Below are 25,731 nucleotides of genomic sequence, written 5' to 3'. Positions count from 1 at the left end.
TGTCAGCCTCACGACTCAGCCTGCCGGTCACAGACAGGTTTATATGTGTGTGTGTGTTTGAACATGAGCATAAGGTATATGCGCAGAGCCTTGAAAGTGTTTTCTCTTCCTGCATCCACATAGTAAGTAACGCTGGGGATGATGGACACAAAGCTGAGGGCAACACAGTCAAATAACAGCACAGTCATATTCATAGATTTACATTTGGCTACACAGTGTTTTCATATGTGATTTCTTTCCATCCTCGAGAAGTTTACATATTATGTTTGTCATACTGAGGTTTAACATTACAAAGACTGTGATTTCAGTTCTTGTGTGTGAACGCACAATGTTGTGAACTGCTTTCTCTGTTTCTGATTTTCTTCATTTGCTTAATAAAACACCCTCAGGAGAGAGTGGCTGAGCCCCTGAGCTTTTGTCATACCTCTAGTTGCGTTTTGGTTTTTACAGACAGAGACAGGGAACACTAATAACTATTTTACCCCCTTATGACGATTGCTACACAACCAACCTGGCAGCGCTCATTACGCTTTTGGGTTGGATTTCTGTCTCTAATATTTGTCCACTCTCTGGCTTGTGCTTTGACAGTGGGACAAAGTTAATCGGCCTCTGTCAATGCCCACGTTTTTTTGGGGGGATGTATATAGGATTTACCTGAACAACTGCGTTGCTTACTTTGCAAGACAGCTGAATTTGCGAAAACCATCTGATGCGAGAGTTCATCGTGTAACTGCCTCTCCGCATATAGCTAGTTTAGCACTTAAGAAAACGGTGCTGAAAAACAGTCAAATAACTCAGAGGCTGTTGGTACTAGTCGCAGCACCAACTCCCGCCTTCTCTGTCAGCTGATGCGGTGGCACACTTTACACCATGGGTGCAGTGCACCTGAAAGGGACGAGGGACAGTGGACTAAGTTGCATATTTCTGCAAAACAAATGATTCACTCATAGTGAAAGATAAGAAACTTGAATGCCAGAGAATTTAAATCTTTGGGAGCACATTTGGACAAGACCTGAAACTGCTGATTGAATGGAGTCAGTATGTGGTGATGCCCTTCAGCTGTGACAAGCACAAACAACAATTAAGCCTCAGGAAAAAGCTCAATGGGCGTAAAGACACATTTGTCAAATATGCTTAACAGTGCATATGTATGTACAAACTGTGTGTTGTGTGTAATGACATGCAAACAAACATACATTTGAAGTGAAAAAAAAAACAACCCCAAAACATAATCACTATATACAGTGTGTATGTATTTATTTCTTTTATTGCCTTTTTTCTTTAAATGTAATGTGTTTTAAATGGAAATGAAACTGTATGCTATTTTTTCATCATTTGTTTTTGTTGTCCTTCTCTTTCCAGCCATGTTCAACCTCATTCCAGTGGGGCTGCGAGTGGTGGCCATCCAGGGGGTGCAGACCAAACTCTATCTGGCTATGAACAGTGAGGGCTACCTGTACACATCAGTAAGTGTTTGTGTGCCTCCACCTTAGTGGCTGACCTTCTGCTCCAGCTGTATGCCGAGAGATGTGAGGTCTTTCGCACACTTCTGAGTTACTATAGTGACATGAGCAGTTGAAAGAAACATAAAAACATTTGAGAGACAGAAGATGCTTTTAAAGAAAGCGCAGTTATTTTACTTTAAGTGCTAAAGTGTGTTTCAGCAGACGTTTTTTCTTTTCTTATACGATGCATGGAATTTGGCGATCCGCTCTGCACTGTGCCCACCAGGACACAACACAACATCTTAAACCTGATTAAAGAGCAGCATCATGTCCTAATATAATTCAGTGTCAACAAATAGTTCGGGAATTGTTTTAGCAGGCGAAGCAGTGACATATCCGATCATGGCAGCTGGCTCTTCATCTTTGATTAAATGTGCAATGTAATGAATAATTCAATCGCAGGCTGAACAATGTCCCTGTTAGTCTTCCTCCCAAATGCCACTATCTCATTGTGTGGCAGGCGTCAATAAGAAGACTGACAAGCTGGTTGGATGTGCACCCTGGGGGTGTGCACACACACACATTTCATTGTTAACAGACAATTCTCATAGTCAAATTAGTAAAGATTGTTCTGCATGGTAAAGGTCTCAGTAGGCAGAAACAATGGTGATTGATGGAAACAAGTTCAGAAAGAGCAAAGAAAATCTAATGATCTTGCAGCTATTTGCTCTGCAGCTACCGCTGATAAATTATATATTACTTACTAACTGGCCTCTCTCACATTCACTCTTCCATACACTCAAACATACAACTGCATTAATAAACAGGGTTAATGAGGGACAGACATTTACGTCAAGGAATTGCAATTACCTGTACAGCAACTCTTCTGTTTGAGGACACGCTCAAAGAATCCAAAATGAAACAAAAATACTGCTGAAAGGACTCATTACTTAAATAGAAAACATTTACATGAAGTAGATCTTAGCAACAACAACTACTATTTTTAAGACCAAAAGAATGACAACATAATTACTGTAGTAAGCAGGGCGAGTGATTGTGGTCTGCCTATAATTACATTTTAATGAGCACTAGCATTTGTTTGACAACATATCCATGGGGGTTGCCCCAGCTAAGTATGCCAGAGGGGAATATACAAGAATAATTGAAATAAAACATACTCCAACCCCCTGCCACAACACATACACACACACACATTTGTACACTGTATTTAACATTACTCCCCAGTAGTCCACAGCTCCCAGTGAGTGATTTTAATGATATGAGTTTGGCTGTCAGTAATTAAGCACATGCAGCAAGTCGTAGGATTAATTTGCTATAGATGGATCCTGCTGGCAAACTCTCTACAACCAGAGAGAAGCAGCAGTAGAAGTACTGACTTCTTAATTGCTAAAGTTTTAGAAAACTAGTGGATGCCAAGCATGTTATAACCACTTAGATTAGAGGAGTATTCTTGATAAGCTTCACTTTTGCTTTTGTCTGTTGGTGTTTCACAGAAACAGTTCTTCTCAAAGTCTTCTGTGACGGCTAAATATTCAGTGATGTTGGAGAATAATCTGTTTGGTTCTGCTGGATCTCACCTTTTCAAATTGTTGTTTAAAGTAGTGTGTTTGGCTAACTCCAGGAAACTATGTGCTTACCATCCTGTATTGTGGTGTATCCCAGGGTTCTGTTCTGGATCCTTTTTTGTTTTCCGTTCTCCCAGTCAAAACGAAACACCGAAGTAATGCGGAATCATAGCTTGTGTTGCCTTCGCTGTTAGACAACATCATCTGCAATGAAAATCTACCTGATGTGACACAGACAGAAATGTTCACCAGCGAAAAAACTTCTTTCTTCGCTCTCTCTGTCTCCCCTGGAAGTTATAGACACTTGACAAAAAAAAAAAAAAAAAAAAAAAATCATTTATTTGAATAAAATTACAGATTTCTCTGAGTTTGAACACTGTTGGAAACATTTGAGATAAGGTACATACATTCAGTAAAACATATAACAAAAGTCTAGTCAAATTTTTAATATGGAAATGTTATCATTATCATATTTTTAGATAATACCATGCAGATGTTATCTAGTTATACTAAACACTCCTTTGGCTTTTTGTATTTCATAATTTGATGGAGAATATTTAAACGTTTAGGGATCATCCAGAGTGCATCTACAAATCTTTTGAGCAAGTCATCTAAAAAGTTTAATCTGACACCCGTCTTTGTTTCTTTAAACTGTTTTGTCTTCAAACGCAGATTCCAGTTCCTGATCCACATAATCATATTTAGAGTTTTAGAGTATTACAGCATATCACTAGATAATCTCTGAGGTTCTGGTTGGAGTCTGCTTGTTTTACCTCCAGGCTTTAAAACTGAAGTACTCTGTGCATTTAAATTTGTGGCTTCTAAACTCACTTCAGAACTGTTGACAATGTGCACACCATTCAAAAGCAGCAGACCAGTTTAGATTTCCTTCATTTATTAATTCATTCTTACACAGTAGCTCTCTTATTTGGGCTTTTTGTGTGGATATTTTGAAGCACTTTCTGATATCTGTTCTTGAAAGATGTGATGTTCAAAACAGTGTAGATTAAAACTTTACTTCATTGCTCCTTTCTTCAGAAAAAGAGATGTATCGTACTGATAAAAATATTTTGGTTTATTGTCTTATACACAAGAACTGAAACCAGGATGAAAAAAAAAACAGAATCATTAAGTATAATCAGAATCTCAATAACAGTCAAAAGAAGAAGAAGCCGCAGCATCAGCAGTAGTAGTAGTAGAAGAAGAACAACAACAATACTCAACTCAGTTACTGAAATTACTTTTTTTTTATGTAGTCTTAAATTTCAGTCAAATGGTGCAGAGCTTAAAAGCTACAGTCTAAAAATAGATACTGCTGGCTGAATACATTATATGCTGCGAAATGCACTGTATCTTATAGGTGTTGTAAATTGGATGCAGTTGGGGGTTGTGTTGTAGAGATTTCTGTTTCAGCTACATTAGAGGGGGAATTGAATTGAATGTGTAGCTGGCTGCCTAATAGTGCCTGTCTTGCTGGGGCTGCTGCTATGGTAAAGTGCTGCCTTGAAGCCACACATTATACCAGCCAATAGCAGGTCAGCATTGGAGGGAGATTCCCAATCAACAGTGGAGAGACAACAGATGACGTAACTCTGGGTGGGGTGGGGTGGAGGAGATGAAATGGTGCTGCAGGGATATGGACGTCTCCCATTATCCTACTTGTGTGTGCATGAATGGAACCGTGAGTGAATGGTGAATTAAAGTTTGTAACGTAATAAATAAGATTCATATGGTTCACATGTATAGTTAATTTCAATTTTTGACACAAATTCTAATGCATATGAAATGATACATTTATATGAATGTTTAGATTTAATCTGATGTTGTGCATTTGATATATATATATATATATATATATATATATATATATATATATATATATATATATATATATGCACTGATAACATTACATGTGACTGGCTTTTAGAGTGTAGAGTTGCCTCACATATGCATCTGATGTATGTGCACAAGTATGTACATATCTGCATGTGTAAGAGCGTACACCAAGAAGGAGAGAGGGAGTGAGAGAAACGAGTACTTGGAAAAAGAATGCACATGTGTGGGTGAGGCAGAATGCACCAGTGAAAATATACTCATCTATCAGCGTCAATGTGTGGGAGAGGAAGAAGCAATTAATATGTATTTTACTTTATTGTCCTCTCTCTGGCTCTTCTGCTTTTGCAAATGTAGTGCAACAAGAAAGGAATAAAAGTCATGTCAACATAATCTAAAATAATCTGCAGAAGCATACAGTTGCCAGCACCCTCTCGTACATCCAATACACATTTAAGCTTACTTGATGTATTTACAAATGTGTGCAAAGGTTCTGGGCTAAGTGTAGTCCACATATCAGGCGAGGTGCATTTGAAGTGGTGTTTATAGTTTCCTGGTGGGTCATATTTGAGTTAGTGTGAGTCACTGAGGCTCCAGGTGAGTCTCATCTAGACTGCTTTGTGTGAGTTTGTGCAAAAGAGAGGGACTCTTAGGATGGAGATATTTATCAGGTTTGCACTGAGTTTACAGGCTCTTTACTCAAATCACTGGGTCGTCCTGTGAAAGAGTTCTGCAGAAGATATGAAACCCATCATTTATGAAGGCACTGAATAACGCACAGGAGAAGGCAAAAGACTGATGGTGATGGTGATGAGATAAAAAGAAAAAAAGAAGCTTGCTGCCAGATGAGAATGTGACACTGGAATTATCTTCACTTTCACTCAAGTCATTTAAAGTGACTTTTCTTCACAATTTTAGTCTAGATTAGGCATAAATTCGGACTAAATTCGCTAATTGCAAAGAATGCCTTAGGAGAGTCACTGAAACCTTGTGTAAAAGATCCAACCATTGTATAAGCACAATATAACAGTAAAATCAAATGAAAATAGAGACCAGAGACAGCCAGGGAGACTGTATATTGCTGTGCTTGGACATCATGTATTTGTATTTTAGTGCATTCCTGTTAGATGTAGTTGGCTCACACCCATGCTTTTAAACCATTCAACAAGCACAGTGCCTCTGGAAAATAACCACTGCTATAAGGTTTCAGTCCATTGAGCTGTGTCATTAACTGGTTTGTGTTGTGTGTGCATGTGCTACCAGCTTGTACCCTCTGTGGGTCTGTCTGTTTGTTTGGGTTTTTTTTTTTTTTTTTTTTTTTTTACTATTTGCAAGGGTCTTTTCCACTAGCTTAAAGCTCTCCAATTTATTCCCAAACAAATGAACACAATGAGCATACTTTATCTTTAGTGAAAGAAAAAGGTTTTGCTTCCACTATACTGAAAAGACTGGGACATTGAAAAGCTGGATTTAGGGAAGACTTGTCTTCACTGCCCAGCCATATTTGGTTTTTGTGACTCTCACAAGCATTGATGTTGCTGTAAGGAACTGCAGTAGCACTCAGCCCTGATTTCATTGGCATAATTGGTGTCATCTTAGTTTTGTTAGCAGCTGAACACACAAGGGGCAGTGTGCAACATTGATTTGACTTGTAAAAAAACAGCCAGTATCTTTACAGAGCAGATAATATCCATTGTGCTAGTATTTCTCCTCGTGCCGTATGGATCAGGAAATCACCATTCGGCTGTAATTACTCCCTCCAAACCAACAGAATGCTGTTTGAGAGTGGATCGTAATTGATTGTGTTGTCTTGACATGACCGCCTTGCTAATGGAAAATTCATTTCACAGTTACCATTTCCGCTGCTGAATTGTGTAATTGCATGATGGAGTACAAGAGGTTTCTCAGCGTGTCCTATAGTGTGTGCCTGTGGATATCCGTGTCTGTGTGTTTTGTGGATATTAGAAATTGGCAGGCAAGCATCCTTCAGTACATACACTCGACATTTGCATCAGCTTTTAATGTCTCTTATTGGATCACAAATATCTCAGGCAATGCTGCCATAACTTAAGCTGGGATTCCCCCTCACTGTAAAAAATAAAACTGTTCTCTGCCTCAGCCTGCCCGTTGCCCATGAGATATAATCCACTTGATTTAGAAAAACAAGTGTGAATGAATTTGGGTATAAGACATTTCCTGTTGCAAGAATTAATGTTGCGAGGTGACAGTGCTGATAGTGATGTTTTTCAAGCGAATATACGGGCAGGTTTAAATACACGTTTGTATGTTAAGGTTTGAAATGAACTACACTGCAGTGAAATGACATTTCTTGCAACTAAAAAAAGGTTTTCGGGGGAATGATGAGAAGGAAGCGTGGAAGAATTTATTGGGCAATTTTTTTGTGTTTCTAAGAAAGTTCAGTTTAAGCTGTGATTCACAAAAGATAAATCCTGTTAATTGTTATCATATTTTATAATTCTCTTTTTTTTGATGATATTTTGAAGATCATGACTGATGAAATGAAGTGTGGATGATGCCATAGAAACTAAACAATGCAAACTAAAATGGTTGGTTGTCCGATTGATTTGGCACCAATCGTTATTCGTTATGAATAATTTGATTGAGGATCTCTGGAAAAACTTATCAATAGAGGCGATCAGATAAACTAAAACTGCACTGAAAGTTTCTGTTCGGAGGAACATGAAGTGTAGTGAAACAGTGAACTGCAGTTTAATGCAACAACACAACAATTATATCTTTGAGTCAAGAAAAAAAATTACTGTCCTCAGCCTTTTAATTGTGTTTTTATTATGCCACTAATAACAACAATAGATGATCATAAAGCAAAGAAACAAAATTGTAATTGCTACTGACACCCATGATACTGCTTCCAGCAATGACTGGCCCCCAAAATCCTGATAGGAGTACCTTTAGTAAAAACTTCCTTATACACACGTATGTAAAACAGAAATGAATAGAGACAGACTGAGTGGTAATAGTTGTTTTTTCTTGCCTGGACATTGTGTAAGTAAGGTTGCCAGCTGTACATCCTTTGGACAAGGACTTGTTATAGTTGCATATTCCAAGAAAAAGCCCATGTACTGTAATGGGATCATTAAAAGTCCATTTAGCCAAACGACCATAGGGAAGAGAGATGACACGAGTGATGTTATTTCTATGCAGATAGTGTCCTGCTTTTTTATCTCTAAAGTGATTTCCTCTCGCTCCATCTGGCACTGGAGTCATGATTAAAGTGAGATTGGTTTCAGTGAACAATAGATACAGTATTTACTGAAGGAGATGCTACTGGAGCCCATTCAAAGGAATCTGAATGTTTCTGTCTATCAAAGTCCAGTTAGAATAGAAATGGGGATCCCCTGCCATTTTGGCCCTGCCTCGCGTCAGTCTTAGCGAGCCTGTTGTCCATAGACCCTCTCCAATACAGCCGTAGCAGCCAGCAGCCTCTCCTCCATCTTGGCTCTCAATGTGCCTGTATCTGTATGTCTCTGTTTATCAATAGACTCTTATTCCTCTCCAGGGCGAGTGTAAGCAGCCAAATCCACATAAGCTCATTATTAGAGGTAGAACAGAACTCCTGGCTCGAGAGCCGAGCAGCTCATTGTTTAGTTTTCAGCTGCTGGTAGTGCATAACTGAGATGGGTGCTGCCAAGCCTTTCTAAGACTGCTGCTCATCAGAGTCAGGCAGCAAGAAAGACAAAAGACACTGAGGTACTGATGTTGGATGATATTACCATTATAATCGGAATATTGGTTTAAAATCAAACTGCATTTTGATTTTAAATGTTTGGGTACTACTAGCCATGAGCAATTAAGAGTTCTTATAGTGGTGGCTCTTATAGTGAGATAGTGTTGGAATTTGTGGGATCAAATCTGTTGTATGAGCTATGTATTGAAGCCTAAAAAGGAAAAAAAACTGTCTTGAATATTATCATATCATCTTGATATTACTCTGTTGTTTGAAATTAGAGGTGGAGATTAATTTGTTACTGGACCGCAACACTTTAAGCTCCCAGCTGGTTCTGCATCCCCCCTGGTGGGCTTAGCATTTATTGAAATGTGTTTGGTTCCCCTGTCATGTTGCAGCTTAACTGAGAACCAGGGCTGAGCCAACAGGATGTCTCCCATTGGGGTGATACGTCACAAACTTCCTGTGACTTTTCTAGTCTAGTGTGGTCTGTGAAGGCCGGATCAGTGAGAGGGGATGATGAATGAGTGTGGCTATGGGTCTGGGTTTTGTTTCTCGAATGAGCACTGCAGCTGAGTGTGACAAAAGGCACAATACAAGAGTGTTCTTTTAACAAGTTAAGCAAGTGAACATTTTCCAACCCACTACAGTTCACATTGTGTGTTACACAGCTTTTATGTACTGTATTTTAGTCGCAGCGTCCACAAAGGCTTCAATAGCAGAGCAAAGCACATCACCAGACGTGTACCAACTACATTCAGTCTTTTGAAGTGTGGTTAGCACTGCACATGAAGAGTGACACTGTTGGGGAAAAAAAAAAACCCAACCAACAAACAAAAACCAGACAGGCTGTTATAGATGACTCGCTGTCTGGTAGTGACATGTTGTTTGTCATGATCTCACAGCATTCCTTTGGCCCTGGGGACATGTCATCACTCTCACCACTGACACCCACCCAAGTGATGCTTTTTTTTTTTAACTGGGATGGGAGTGATGCTGGGAAGACCTGCTTCTGTCTGAAAGAGGCACCCATCCTTCTCTTTTTTTGGCTATTCCAACTGAGTGTGACAGTGTATTATCGAGGTGTTTGCATATACTCTATGTAATTTCATTTTATAGACAAAGTGTCCTCAGAAGAACACTTAAAAGCGTCGCAAGAACAGTTCTAGCTTCACTTGTCTTTAGTTGCCTTTCTCTTATGCACTGTCCCCCGATCTGTCTCTGGGGAAATTCTCATCTAACTGATTAGACTCTGTTTTGTAGACTCTCTGCTCAAGCGGTTCTACAAACACACACGCTCATACGCTGAAGCACACACACATATACACTCTGTCATGCACACACAAATGCCTCGGAGAACATAAGCCTCAGCCACATTGTTAAAGCATTAATGACCAAATCCTACACAGGCTGCGGAGCCCAACAGAAGAAGGACTGAAGTCTCGCACAGTATGGAGTCCTGAAGATGAACAACAAAAATGCATGCCTTTAAGTAGTTTCTCTACTGCCAGTTCATAGTGAAAGAAATAAGGAAGAACCTGAATAACATAAAACCACGAGTGGAGAACACACACATTGCATGCACTACTCAGACCTATTAAAACCAGCTCTTGAATGCTTTTGAATAATTTTTAGCAGTTTAAAAATATCAGTAATTAAATACGCACTGTAAGTCAAATGGCAGCAAGAAATAAGCACGTATACTTCAAAATCTTAAATACAGCAGACAATGCTGCTAGATAATGACTAGATAATGAACTGCCCATACATTATTAACAGCTAGGAGCAAAATGAGAATATACTCTTCTTCTCGCCCGTATGTTTTATTAATGCTCCTCTGTATCTGTCATATCACTGTTATCTATGCTATAAAGTGCTACATTATTCACTACAGTAAATGGGATGAATGGAGAAAGAAAATTCCAAAGAGACAAGAATTCTAAAGCAGCGATGAGATGGTTTCTTCCCTTTTTTTCCAGCCCGAGCGTGTGTGTTGGACATGCAACACGATGTGCCATTGATAAGTTGCAGTGTCGAGTAATGAACTATTGCATTTCAGCTTCCTGTGATCATACCAGGATGTCAAAGACTCTTTAAACCTTGTAAATTACTCTCTAACAAGTACTATACACTGTCTCTGCTTCTCTTCTTTCCTCTCAGGAACACTTTACGCCAGAGTGTAAATTCAAGGAGTCAGTGTTTGAGAACTATTATGTGACATACTCCTCCATGATATACCGGCAGCAGCAGTCGGGCAGGGGCTGGTACCTCGGTCTGAACAAAGAAGGTGAAATCATGAAGGGGAACCATGTCAAGAAGAACAAGCCAGCAGCCCACTTCCTTCCCAAACCTCTTAAAGGTAAGCTCCACATCCTCTGTGACGTTCTACTGTTCAATACCAAGGTACATTTTATCCTAGGAATAGTTGCCCACTCAATCCAATACTGGAAACATATGTGTGTGTGTGTTTGCATGCAGCATTCTTAAGCATACTGGCAGCTTAAGTGCAGTGTGTGGCATGAGTGTCCAGGTGGCAATATTATTTCTCTTATTTCCAGAAAAACAGACCTTCCTCAAGAACAACTAGCTTGTCTATGATTGAATTCCCTATTTTCATTACACTTTAAGCTTGAGGGGGTACTCTTTAATTGGAGACCTTATGAGGTGCTTCCTACATGACCCTCTGCCATGCAGCATTCTCCTCAGAGATGGTGGCACAGTCCATTTCAGCAGCTCTTCTAACCAGTCACTCTGCTGAAGACACAGTGCAGAAGAAGGCTAAGTCATTGTCTGTGACCAGAGGCTGGAGGAACAATATGTTTAAATGTTTTGAATAGAAGCAGCCAGCACTTTATTTTCAGCACAGTAGAGTCACAGTGAACCCCACCCATGCAGGCTGTGTGTGTGTGTGTGTGTGATATTATGGCTGTCAAGAGCAGAGGAAAGAGGGAGGAGAAAGGGAAAAAATGGTTCTGTTCTCTGTGTTGAAAAGGCCACATTCCTTTCATCTTCAACAAGACACAGATTTACCTGTCCACAGAGGGAGACGGTCTGCTTTAACTTCAGTGGCATAAAAGAAGTGCACTTTTTTTTTCTGTCAGCTGAAAATAAAAGGCTTGCCACACAAAAAAACTCTAAACCACGATGGAAAAAGGGCAGTCTGATTGTTGAGTGATTGCTGAGCAGTTTCATGGTTTGCATGTGTCACGTGTAGCTCTTTTTGTAGCTCCCCTACATTCTTTTGTGTGTGCTCCCATTAATTACTGGAGTCTACAGCAACTGTGCAAAAAGATAATTAAGTATTAAAACCTAGTCTAACCAATCTAACCATCATAACAAAGACCAAGCGATTTGGTTATAAGTATAGGTCCTTTGATAAGCATATATAATCCATTTACTTCACGTGATTTGCTGCATTGGGGGCTGCATTGCCTCAATAATTGCTATATTAACATAAGTAAAAATGAGAAATTTTTCTTTGTTACCCCTGCAATCTACTCAGTTGTCAGATAGAACTGGTTTAACTGTGTAAATCCATAGTTTGCTCATCTGATATTCAGTGATCAGTTTCCACTAGAGCTAAACCTAGACTAACCTTCTAGTTCTATTTCATAGTTTTAAGAATAGCTTTGCTAAGCACAGGTATTATTGTGCACTTTACACTGAAACATCTGCACAGATTTAAAGAGGAACAGGACCAGGAACAGCACCATTCAAAAGAACACAGTTCAAAATTCAAGCTTTTGCTTTTGTGGCGAATGATTGCAAATCAGAATCAGAATCAGAATCAGAATTCCTTTATTTATCCCTGAAGGAAAATTCTTGTTCTTACAGACATTGCACATGCAGTATTCCCGACCAAGAAAGGAGAAAAGTGCGGAGTATAAAAATAGGATAAACAATAAAGATAGGATAAACAAAAACTAAAATCTCAAAATACAGGTATTTACAATGTATTCAATTTTTTTAAGAAAATTTAAAAATACAGGCAAACTTTTGAACAATAGTATTGTCTTCACATTGTACATATGTGTGTGAACTATCTCAGTAATATAGAGTTTCATTCAAATCCAGCAGTGATTGCAGTGCTGGATAGTTCCCATTTGGGAAAATTCTTCATTTCACTAAATTCTTCATTTCTTTTGATGCAGCTTTGGTGGAGCTCTTCAAGCCAGCATCTTATTAAGGATCTATGTCTGCCCTCTGAGATCACTATAATAGCTTTTCACTTTCATTTAACGGGCCAGCCAGGGGGTCTCAAACACACTTAAGAGCAGTAGCCGGGGAATGATTGCCCTGCTCTTTGCTGAGAGGAAAATACTGAGAAGAGAGATAAAGAGACTAACAAAGATAGATATAGGCTGGGTGAGACAGTAATTCTAACAGATTTGAAAAAAAAAACAACATTACCCTGAGCTGCCTTTTGTGAATTTTATCTGTAAGAAGAAATATAGTATTTATGAGGTTCAACAGAAAATCTAAAATGAGAAAAACAGTTTGAATAAAAACATTTGTTGTCATGCCCAAAGATGTAAGACATTCTCTATCTTTTGCACAAACTTTAAATTATCCAGCAGTGCACAATATTTACTAAATCTTTTACATAATTTTAAATTCCAGATGTAGCAAGTGGTTTGGAAAGAGCTTTGCGAAGGAAAGAAAGAGAGAGAAAAAGCGAAATAAAGGCGAATTTGTTCCACCAGCTCATAAAGATTCAGAGGCAGTGGTGTTACAGGGCACCAATTAAGAAGCTGTCTCTGCATTGGCAAAGGCATCTCTTCCAGCCATTACTCACTACTCTTCTGGTTCCAGTCTGTGAGTCTCAGCCCACAGCTTCTCATTCTGTCTTCCTCTGGATGAAGCAAGTTTAGCTCAAGTCATTCAAACCCAAACTGGAAAATCCTCTTACAATCCTCTTCCTGAAAGTCTTGACACAAAGACACAAGAGCTGCCTTTATAGGGAAAGTGTGTAGTCAGTCATATGGTATCTATCACAGAAACATGGGCAGATTTGTGTGGAGGAAAGTGGAAAATGGCAAGAAGGATGGTTGTTATTGCGGTGGTGAAGAGGTGACACTCTTATCCCAAGGTCAGTCGCCCACCATTATAATCATACGGTACTTTCACTAACAAGACTGGAGGTAATCATCAGCAGTTTCCCTGTGAAACCCTGCCATTGACTGATGCGTAGAAGGATGGTCTCTGGATTGCTGCTGTAACAAAAAATGCTTGGCTAAGTGAAGTGTCTGAAGGACTGGGTTTGCTGTTTCAGCCACAGATTCCCTGAGGAATGAACATCAAACAGCATCCTAGGCAGAAGGATGTTGACAACATCCTGAAACCAAAGACTGTGAACCTCAGATTACTGATATTCCTTCTGAAAAGTGGCTGCTGAGATGCATATTAGGTCATTGCTGCATACGCAGCAAAGCTAAAGCACTAGCAACTCCTGAATTTATAATGCCATGCTGCGAATGTAGGATTCAGGACCAAACCTGGCCTGCTGTGATGTCTTGATTCAGCATTTTACAGGGAACTATAAGTAATAACTCATGTTAACCTTCTCAGGACCTTGTCTAACCGCAAGGGTGGAGTCAGATTTTACAGCTATGTGTATACATTAACTGACAGTTCTTGTTTTCTGTTGTTGCTTGATTAAAATGTCAATTTGTCTCATTCTCACTTATTTTGTGTTTCCACAGTGGCAATGTACAGAGAGCCATCCCTCCATGACTTGACAGAGTTCTCCCGCTCTGGCAGCGGCACACCTACCAAGAGTCGGAGTGCCTCAGCTGTGCTCAACGGAGGCAAAGCCGTAAGCCAGAATGAGTCAACGTAGCCCGGTAGCCGAACCCAGGCCTGGGGCCGAACCACAAAACCTTACCTCCAGCAGAGCGTGAATCCATGCAGACTTCCCTCACCGATCAGCGGTTCAGGACTAGCTACGACAACAAACCACACACAAGCACCCAGACATCGTCAGTAAAAAGCAGTTAGGTATCATTCTGGTCAGTCATCATCAAAACAGCATTAGTAGTGACACACTTAACAAACACATCAATCATTAAAAAAAAGTAATTAAAAATTTTGTTTTGGGATTGAGAGTTATCTGTTACCTTGACCGCTCTCTTTTGGCGATGATCACATACCAGTTCATTTTTAATCACGTTTTATTTAACTTAATTTCCTGTGGACAGTAACTTTTCTTAAGTCATGTAGACACCAAGCACTCGTGCATCTGTCAGACAGGGACAAGAAGTTAGACATGTAGGCATTCGGAGCAGCCAGTAATGGTGCTTGTCTACAAGGCTGCAGTGGTACAGCACAAGCCCTGATCTCTGTCTCGTCCATGCTTCTGTGAGTACAAAGCCTATAAACTCCCTGGTGTGGCACAGCCCAGTGCTGCTGGGACTGTAGCCAGCCAGACGGTAGCTCTCCTGCGTCCTAGTGCACACGCTCAAAGACTGAGCTCTCTAGCATGGGAAAATGAAGCCTATGTTCAGCTGACCTGAAATATAAGGACAGCGTGGCTCTCTTGCAGTATTTGTTTTTCTTTCAGAAATGCCACAGCTGCACCTTGGTTTTTGCTAATTTTCTGAATTAGCTGAAAGCTGTTTATTTGATTACTGTTTTAATCCCCTCTCGTTCTTGTCCCTTACCATTGTTCAGTAATTGTATTTTTGTTGCTGTTTCATCAATGAAAGGGGTTCCAGCAAACCAAAGACAGAACGAAAGAGTGTCCCTTTAAGCCGCTGAAAACCAAGTCAGTATAAAGGCAAAGCTGGACTTTTTCTTTTTTTTTCATTGTACATTTTTGATGAAGGCAAGCAACGATTTTATGGAAAAACAATGGACAAAGGAAGTGAATTTAAACACTATGAAGTTGGCAGCGTGCTTGATGTTGTGCTTTTTTTGCTGATATGCTCGACGGCCGAGGTATGCAACGACTAGTCTGTGTCCCCATTCCCTTATGTTACCACTGTGTCATAATGTCTTTTGTCCTTGTGGTCTGTTTCCTCTCTCTGTGCTTGTGTCATACTTTGACACCGCCCCCCCATCCTTTTAAGTCGACTTATATTGACTGATACCTTTCACCATTAGGAATATGATGCAGGCCCCTTTCCAGGATGCTTGTTATGTGTTTGAGTAACTTATTGTGGTGACAATATTTTCTATATTAAAAAAAAAAAAGAATACTGTGGATTTTAGGTGGCTTAACATTTTATAGGACACGTCATATTTGTAAAAGTGGAAAAAAATAAGAAAAAAACATCTTCCTCCTCTTGCACAGGGCATGTACAAACATGATAATGTACAAAAAGGACCCTTTTTGTGGGCTACGTACTCTTCCCTTCAGCTACATAACTTCTGTCTGGTACATGCTTCTGGGAGGCTTTCTTTTCTTGGTTTCCTCCGGAGGTTGTATTAGGTGAACCTATCTGTTGCATGGGAGAAAGCAGGGAAATTCTGGTCTAGAGCTGCATGATGTAGGCTATGTGTATTAACCCATGTTGGATCATGTGTTCCAAACTACCAGGCTCAATCTGATAAAACAACATTGACAGGCAGACATTGTGGCTGCTTGATAACTTCCAGTTGTTTATTATTTGTTGTATACACAAAAATGCACTGAATAAAATGTTTATATTAAGATTTACTTTTAAAATGTGTCACACTTTCTTCTTGTGTTATCAGCTGCCTTACACATAATCTCACCTCCAGCCTGTTCAGCAGACAGTCAGTCAGTTTGTGGGAATTAATTTTTTCGTCAGTGGTACAGAATTGGGAGCCATCTTTGCAGCATTCTAGCCTGAAAAGCCTTCTCCCTTGAGGAACTCCTGAACACACACTCATACCTGGCATTTTTCCTAGATGCACACCAATGTATCACACAGAGGTGGAATATTTCATCAGTTACCCCAGAGCTGAGGTGGACAAACCGGGAGGTTTGGCAAAGTCTGAAGTCTGGATACCTGGAAATTACTCCACTGCTGTGGCTTTTCCATGTGCTTCCTTGGCTTAGAGATATATCACTTTCACCTGTTTTTCCCTGAGGTTGATCCTGAGTTTGGTTTTAGCAAACAGGATCACATACCTTCTTTTCCACAAATATATGTTATATTTGGGCCATTTGGAGATAACACATCCAGACCCATCTGCCTCAGAGTTCCTTGTTGGTAAAGGGAAGTGCAGGCTGTACATGATCAGACAAGCCTTTACATAATTAGGCCAGTGCAAAAGAAAAGAAGAATAAAAAAACAGTCCCACTTAATGAAATCAGAACACTGCAGCACTATAGGATCTTCACATATGTGCAGAGACAACATGACACAAGGTAGATACTACCTGGCAAGGCAGTCGCTGCTAAGGCAAGCTGTGAAAGACTGACCTGAAAGATGCCACGACACGTAACCCACCAGGCCATGTCAATAAGATCAGCCCTCTTCTTCACTGTCTCTATCATCTTGGGAAGGAGCAGATTGTCTGATGAGGGTTTTTTCCACGATCACTCTGCTCACAGTGCATGTCACAAATGATAAGAGTAAAGGGTGTCAAAATGTGAGGGGGAAAAAAGACAATATATTCAAATTTACTGCAAATATTATCACAACATGCAAGAAGTAGTGAAATGAAAAATACAACAAGAATATTGAATGTTTTCTGAATTCATTTTGTGAATTTAAAAATAAGGTATTTAATAGGACATATCAACCAAGGACACATTACCTTCATTTTCAAACTTCAACTTCAAATACTGCCTGTTGTTGTTAGTTTGAAAAACTAGGAAATCTTACTGACAGATATCCTCATCATCCGTGCTGCTGCTGGATTCGTAAACATTTTAATAAAAGTTGACTGGACAAGTCTGGACAAAATGAAAAAATGAAAAAAATGAATGAACATTTGACCAACTTCTCTGTTTCTTTTGATTCTAAACCATGAAGTTCAAAGACTGAAAGCAATTGCAGTGATTGCTTCCGTCACCTCCATTAAGAATATGTATTTTCACAGATCAAGTGCAATCTAAACTGCAGTCTTTTTTTTCCCCTCAATTCTGAGATTATAGCCAGACTTGAAATAATCTCTGAATCTCTCAGTTTTCACATATGTTTACACACATTTCATCAAAGATGGTTACATTTGGTTACTATTGCCTATCTCTAGACATTTCACAAGCATCCCCCATGTTGCGAGCTAAAACTCAATATGCATTATTTATAATACATCACCACAGGAAGAGCCACGTGTGTCATTTTGTTCAATCAGCATAGCCCCATGGTAGGACATTAAATGCTGTGATCTCTATGATTCACCTGAAAAAAACGTAAATTGTGGACCTCTTCAATATCGATCTTGATTTAAATTTGTCAGATTGGCTGTGTGGGGGACACTGTGAAGTAAGAGGACATTCATAATGCAATCTCTATGATTTACCTGGAAAATAACCTGCGGACACCTTCAAGATCAATATCTTTCATCAGTTCTACCACCCCTACTATTATATATATATATCTATATATATATATATATATATCTATATATATATATAGTGTATATGGTACATATAGTAATACCCTACAAAAGTGAATAATTTCTCAAGAGATATAACAGATGTATTTCTTGGCATTATGGGTATTTCCAAGGCTCCCACTGGAGGTTGGATTTAATATTTGTTTTTACAAAGATTTGACCCAGGCTTGTCATGACCCAGGGATAATTTTAATGAAAGTAGAGTGTGTTTTATTATCCAAAAGGTCCAGCTTACATCTGTTTATCTCATGTCATCAAAAGTGCACAACAGTGCAGTTGCAAACTCTGATCTTCTGTCCAGAGTGCTGCTGCAGTCCTTAAACATTTAGACCTTTAAACACCAATAAGGACTATAAAAAAAAATAGAAGACACAGCAAAGACAAATTTCCACTGCAGTGTGATGGAAAAATGATGGACAGTTTTCCTTAATCTTAGTATGGGAAACTGGAAACAAACTCAGACCCTATTAGAATGAAAGATAACACTGGTATAAATATACGAGTCTGAGTCGTGTCATTGTACAATAGTATGAGCAAAGGACACTTTTGCTGGTTGCTTCAGCCTATTGTACAGCTGTACAATAAGCTCACTCTCCATCCTTTGAGTATGAGATAGAGTAGGCATCAATTTGGTCTTTGGAGACTGCCTCATTACGCCCATTGCCTGCAGAGACAGGAGAACTAATAGGCCTCTGTAATATGGGCCCTGATATGAGCTACTTCATCGCTCATGTAGTTTGACATCTCCCTATTCCCTTCATTTCCTATTGCCTATCTCTAGACTCCATTCATTAGCACGGGGCAGTTCAATTCATTAACGAAGGCTGTCTGCCTTGTTCAGAGATGGCGTGTGAGGAGCCAATTCCACTTTGTGAATCTCCTTTTCTCTTTTCCTCTTTTGCTCTTCCTCTTTCTTTTTCTGTCCCTCACTTGGCCAGACTAATGAGTATTCATGGAGCTGACCAACAAGTCCTGAGACAAATCCTGAGGGTGTGCCTCATATACGTACACATACGCACATGCCAAACAACACTAGATCACTCCACAGCGTAGTGGGATTTGTGAGATCGCTCTGCAGTGATCTGTCGCGGATGAGACAGAGCAGACGAAGCTGTGATATACGGTATGTGAGCACTGTGTACCTGTGAATGCTATAACTAATTACCCTTTATCTCTGCCAGCAAAAGCTGAGCGGCTTCTTTTCTCTCTCTCTCACCAAGTCTCCTTCTCTGTGTCACCATCTTTGTCATCCTCTTCACAGTTGCAGTGTTGCCTTTTGATATTGTTCAGTGCAACATTTTTACATGTACAGAAACGACATGAATCTTAGATTGCTTTTATGAAAATTACATATATTTTGTAGTATACTACACATCTGCGTTACAATGCTATTTTATTGTATGATATATTTAGCCATTATTTTTCTTTTTACACATTTATTTTCTAATTTGTGGAGTTTTTAAAAGTTTTTTGGGGCAGTTTTACATTATGATCTCTTGGAGAGGACAGGCATCAAAACATGTTCTTTCTAACTACAGAACACACATGTTTAACAAATTCAACTGAAGCTGTAAAAATATTTGAGAATAATAACATGGGCATACATGGTTCCTTTAGATTTAACTTTGTATATATGTTATTCATTATACATTTCTTGAGTTTTAACATGAAGATGACTTTTCTATGCAGGACATGTTTTGTGCCAACTCTCAATAATCAGTGATACATATTTCACTTGGATTATGGTGAATTGTTGGTGTTGCAGTTGCGTCTTTTTTGTCTTTTCTGAAAGTGTTGTCACAAAAAGTGTGTAAAACAGAAAACAATTTTCCACCTGCCAGTCAAAAAGTCAATGCATGAAATTACTGTAATTATAAAACAAGCTAGAATGATTTGCTCTTTGCATTTCGTAAGTTCAGCTTCTCAGAAATATTGATGCTTTTGCAACCTTCGGAAGAAGACAAAGACAGCTGAATTGAATTAGTGCTGCAGAAACCTCCCACGAGAGGCAGCTGCATGTCTCGTTTACTTCTCTTACTGCTTCTTCTCAATTTCCTTATTAATCTGATTGTTGTGGAAAGTTTATCATTTATTCCGTACATACTGTGTTATCTTCAAATGAAATGTTGTCAAGAATTGGCCAGTTTGAGCATGATGATTGAGTGTCATTTATCGCAGGTCCCAATTCCTGAAAATGGGCAATACCAAAACAAACAGAGGGGAGAAATTGAAGCTAACAGTCTATATATAATACCACGCTATATGGGTCTAAACCCTGAAGACATACCAAGAAAAAACAGGCGGGAGTGGGGACAAATAAAATATGACTGAGGAGGAAAAAATAAGGTACAAAGGTTAGATAAATACAGAGATACATGAAGTCACCCAGCTATCTAGCGTTAGGAAGAAAAACTGTGCACGTTCCTCCAGGGGAGAAAACAGTGACACTTCAGATTAGTTATAGTAAAAACAGTGCACAGAGCTGACATGTATGACTGTGCTTTCACGTGAAAAACAACGTAAAAAATAAGCAAGTGAGAATCACAGGCCAACTAACATTCTACAAGCCGCCGGCTCATACAAGAAAAACAGGTCAGGTTGAGAAACTGATGAAACTGAATGAAATGCATCACTGCTAACCTTGAAAGTGCCTGGCCTCTCAGTCCCACAGCACCCCTTATGCCCTCTGAGAGCTGAGAATCCCAACTGGAGTCTGTTGCTATTCGTCCCTCCAACAACCTCTGCTCCATCGTCCTGTCCATACGCCCCTGCTGGCACACAAACAGCGGTATCTTCATTTTCAACAGATTAGCCTGAGCAGAGAGTGCCTCGCACCTCTGCTTATCAGCACCACCAGCACATCAGAGCACCAGGGACGGGCAGAAAAGATGGGCAAGACGCACTGCTCAGAATGCACAGTGATAAAGTTCTCCACAAATAGCACAAGACATCACCGCTTCCCTCATTAGTACAGTTGGGGGTTGCCTCCTGCTTACTCTTCAGGTTCTAGTTAAGTTTAGTGTGGATTGTTTTGTCAGAGATGGTAGGTCGACCCACTTATTATTACTGAGGAAACTACACCGGCACAGAGAATTAGTAACATGTGTTAAAGCAGAAATTATTAGAGAGAAAGATATTTCTGTCTGGGTCAAAGTGGTGAATCAAGCATCTAGCAATGACATCTCTAGATGAAATGCTAGCATGGCTAACAAACAAAAACTGAAAAAAAAGTGTCAATGTCCTGATATTCTCTGACTGTACTGCGTATTGTATACTTGATATACTGTATCTGTCAGTTTAACCATCCATCTCATCAACTATTGATCATCTGCAGTGTATGGATCAATATAGTGCGAATAATTCAGGTTTAATGAAAGCGAATGCTTGCATTCATAGTACAGCATCTAGACTCTCCTCAGAAACTTATAGAAGTGCTTCCATTTCAGTGCGGTGTCACATCTCGAGAGGGGCATGTACAGCTGGACCTCTGGCTAGAGAGGGAAACCGCACAAGATAAAATAAATTAGACCAAAGCTGATGTAAAAATGTACTATTAAAAATTCAAATTCAAATAACAAAAAAAATGAGTAATGACACACTCATTGACACACCTGTCAGCTGTCATTGTTCTGCTCTACAACTGGATCAACTATATGTTTTATCTGGGACTACATGCAGTGACAATTTAGCACAAGTGCTGTTGTGTCAAAATTACATAAATACACAGGGCATAATTAGACTGAATGGAGAAATATAATTAGTTGTTGCAGCACTGTGAAAGCCTGAAAGGATTTTTGACCAACCCAGTGAGTGATCAGGTGTCCCACTCTCAGGCAGGAGAGACAGATTAACATTAATATAATCCAGACAAAGAGAACAAGCCATTACTTTAATGAATAATCCCCAGTTAATGACATGAAAGAACAGTTGTTGTGTTGTTGTTGTGTATGCCAGCTGCTGCGGTTATTATGTTTATTATGAAAAAAAACAACAGAAAACCATCCTAGACCTTGAGTTTAATAAAAGCCAACAACTGTAGTGATTACTTGGGGATGTTACAGTAATTTTGATATTTAGCTTCACATGATTCATCCAGCTTGATAGATGTTGGTGCTCAGTCTGCTCAGGGTGCAGTACTGTATATTACATGTAGTTCTAAAGAATGAAAATCTATTTCTACAACCCTTAAAGAGGGGTCTCTGCAGAGTCAGTGCCCACGTAGCCACACCGGTGGTTGTCTGAGCTGAGTAGGGTGTAAATTGAAAGCTTCATCGTGATACCATATGCATTCTTTGGACAACAATACCATATTTGCTTATATCACAAGTTCCAGCAAAATGTTCAATTCAATTCAATTTAATGTTATTTAAAGTGCCAATTCATAACACAGTTATCTCAAGACACTTTACAGGTGTGTAAACTACACATTCAAAAAAAGAAGAGAATCAGAGAGAAACAGGTTCCAGGGCAAAACCTCACACTGAGTAAGCATTTGGCGACAGTGGCGAGGAAAAACTTCCTTTTAACAGGCAGAAACCTCGAACAGAACCAGACTCAGTGTAGACGGCCTTCTGCTGTGACCGCCTGAGAGGGAGAGGGGGGGAGAGGACAGACAGGGAGATGGAGAGAGAAAGGACAGGGAGAGAGGAGAGACAGGGAGGATAGAGAGAACAGTGCAGAGCAGGAGCAGCAGGATCCGGGCAGGGACGTGGAGAGGGTTCCGGATCCAGCAGCACTATCAGTGCAATAGGCAGGGCCATAGAGGGCTCAGTATCCAACAGTGGTACCAGGCCAATATGATTTCAACTAGATTCTATACAGGGGTCTGCAATACATGTGAGACTATATCATATGCCTGTTTAAGACAGAATCAGTTACAGAAGAAGCTGTCGCTCTTTTCTGCTTTTGGCCGCAAAAGAAAAAAAAAAAAAAAACGACACACAAATAACCGTAACCACGCAAGTGCAGTAAAGATTACTTTAAATTGACTCGACTAACACACGTCAAACACGACTACACAACAACAGCATTCAATAAAAGTGCAAATTTAGATGATTGACATTTGCTGGAAATAATAATAATAATGATGATAGATCTGAATGAGGAGAGTGGATGCCAGACGAACATCTCACGTATCACAGGAAAACAGGTTTTGTGGGTAAAGTTCCCACTATTATGCATGATTAATATGTGATCAATAAATGCCAGGAGTTATTTTGCACACAACAAACAAAATTAGAATAAATTACATTATTTATTTCCTTGCAGTTGTATTGTATACTTCTTTACTGGGTTTATTGAGTTTAAAGTCTGCAGAGAGTTTATATCTCTGGTTCATTAATGATGCATTTGTCCCTGAAGGATTATTAAATGTCACTGGAAAATGTTATCTGGCAAGAAGCTTCCTCTTGACTGACACCAAAGCCTGATGTTTACTCTCAGAGACATTAGATTAAGTTTTTAGAGCAACCATTTAACATTGTAGCTCTTCTAAAATGTCTGTGTGATATTGTGTTATTTGTGTGTCTATGTTAATGTTCATTTAGACCCAACGTGAAGGACTTTTTTCAGGTAAATGAATATCTGTCGCATTTGAAGCCTTTGCTAAATGACAACATTCATTAAGCAAAAAATTTCTCTGTATTTCACATTAAAACTGAATTTTTAAATCTGGAGTTTGTGGCAACTTTGGTCGATGGGTAGCAACGTGTTTAACAAACAAAAAGATTTTGATTTACCAGAAATGAAGGGACGAAACAACCACAGAGACAGAGTAGCCTACAGCAACTCCAAGTACGGCAGAGTCTATGGTGTCATAATTAAGTCAACAGTGTTTGTGTAATTTCTCTCACTGCCAGAGGGGGGAGACAGAAGTTCTGCACTGTTACTAGGATTGCAACTTTTGCCTGCACCTCAGCTCATAAGCGTGTTTACCTGCTAATACGAGTAACCGATCGGTACTGTGCAGTTCTTAACATAGATAACAAAGAGACTTTCTTATTATCTGAGTTGAGATAATAAGCACCGGACAAACAAAATGTGTTTAAGTCTATTTTACCAGTGGCCCAAATTGGCAAGTGATTTTCTAGACTTACTGGTCCAGTTTAGTATTTTTTTTTTGTCCCAGGCAATCAATCCTTATTTTTTAGCTCTGACTCCTTTCTATTCTTTTTATTTGTTTCCTTTATGCTTTTCCCCGTGATTTATTATTATTATTTTATTTTACTTTTTCCCTGGCAAATTCTATATTGTCATTTTATTTGGTAGAAACAAACATTCATCCTGAGTTTTGGATGGCTGTGAATCTTGTGTGAGAACAGGATCAGAAACATTTCATCTACTTTGATATTGTGGGTTCAAATGGCAACCACTGTCTGAGGTCACACCCTCACTCTCTTCTGTCTTTTCAGTCAGTCTCCTCCACACCAGTCAAAAGAGAAAAGTTACATAATTGTCCTTTTTTTTTTTTTTTTTTCAAAATATGAGACCATTTCATTATTATTATTATGGTTCCCTTTGAGAGGTTTGAGGTTTGTGTAAGGCTTATAATAAGTAATTATTTCATTAGATATATGAACAGATCTTTTGTTGCACCCACCAATTATATTTCTCTACTCTATCTCAGTTAGCATTATGAATATTCTCTTCAGTCTACAACACCTTTCAGCTACCTTTTACAGGCAGAGACATAACCAATTAATTCTGTTACCTGAAAAACTACTTGAAATTTGTTTCATTCAAGAGATGTACAAACAACCAGCATGGTGTATTATGCAATATTTCATTATTGCTTCCATTTTTATGTTTCACTATTTCTTTACCTGTTCCAACTGGATTTGCTTCACTACTTTTAACTTCAACTTAATAAAATCCCTGCAAAGCCCAGTCATTCCCTCAGGACTACACTCAGGAAAGACTTGGTGTACTCATTTCCCTCATCTCCAGCACTGTGAATCATCTGTTCCTATTTACCATAATTGTCCACTCATACAGTGAACAACAGATATCACATTTCCACCACAAAATGAAGAATCTGGTCTCACTTATTTCTTGTCATTCCTGCTTTTGTTGTTTTCTGAAGTCCAAGTGCAATTCAGTTAGCATCCCCCTTTGCCTTCCATTCTGCCTGTCCACACTCGTATTATTAACAACCACCCGCTTTTCTCTTCGTGCCGCATGGTGTTCTCCCTACCTCCCACACTCCTTTTTACCCTCTCTACCTCCCTTCTGTCAGCCTCATCCCTCCTTTCTCCCCACTGCTCATTTCCATGTGCAGGAGGGAATCCCATCTCTTGCCTGAATTATCTGCAGTGGATGAGGTCAGGCATTACATAACAGCGAGTGAACGAGCCAGACAACCAGCACTCACCTCACCTTAGCATGCAGTCAAGCAATAAGGCAGGCAGTTAGAGGCAGGCAGGCAGGAAGGCAAGGGCCACATCCAATATTTATGAAGCCTCTGCAGCATAAATTCTTCCCCTGCCCTCCTACAGTACAGTAGACAGAACTTGGTAAAGGGCTGTGTGGAAAATGTTTTGCCTTGTATCACAGGTAAACAGCAAGACTAAAACTGAATGTTTAAAAGATGTCATCTATGATGTCTGTCCCTGTCATAACAACAAGCGCAGCT

The 25,731-nt window shown here is 39.4% G+C and overlaps 1 protein-coding gene across 5 annotated transcripts in view; it reads left to right on the top strand.

Moving 5' to 3' along the window:
• The window catches only part of fgf13a (fibroblast growth factor 13a), an 89,568-nt gene extending 73,332 nt beyond the window's left edge, over positions 1–16,236 (top strand). For all 5 annotated transcript variants that reach the window (XM_046406891.1, XM_046406892.1, XM_046406890.1 and 2 more), the window contains 3 exons: positions 1,363–1,466; positions 10,731–10,929; positions 14,273–16,236. In XM_046406891.1, coding sequence (XP_046262847.1) covers positions 1,363–1,466; positions 10,731–10,929; positions 14,273–14,409 — 440 coding nt within the window. In that variant the 3' untranslated portion in view covers positions 14,410–16,236. The remainder of the gene's footprint in view (positions 1–1,362; positions 1,467–10,730; positions 10,930–14,272) is intronic.
• Positions 16,237–25,731: the final 9,495 nt, after the last annotated feature.

The sequence above is a fragment of the Scatophagus argus genome, chromosome 12 (genome assembly GCF_020382885.2).
Source record: "Scatophagus argus isolate fScaArg1 chromosome 12, fScaArg1.pri, whole genome shotgun sequence".
Lineage (NCBI taxonomy): Eukaryota > Metazoa > Chordata > Actinopteri > Scatophagidae > Scatophagus > Scatophagus argus.
Note: the sequence above shows the minus strand (reverse complement) of the source record. Positions and strands in the feature narration are given on the sequence as shown.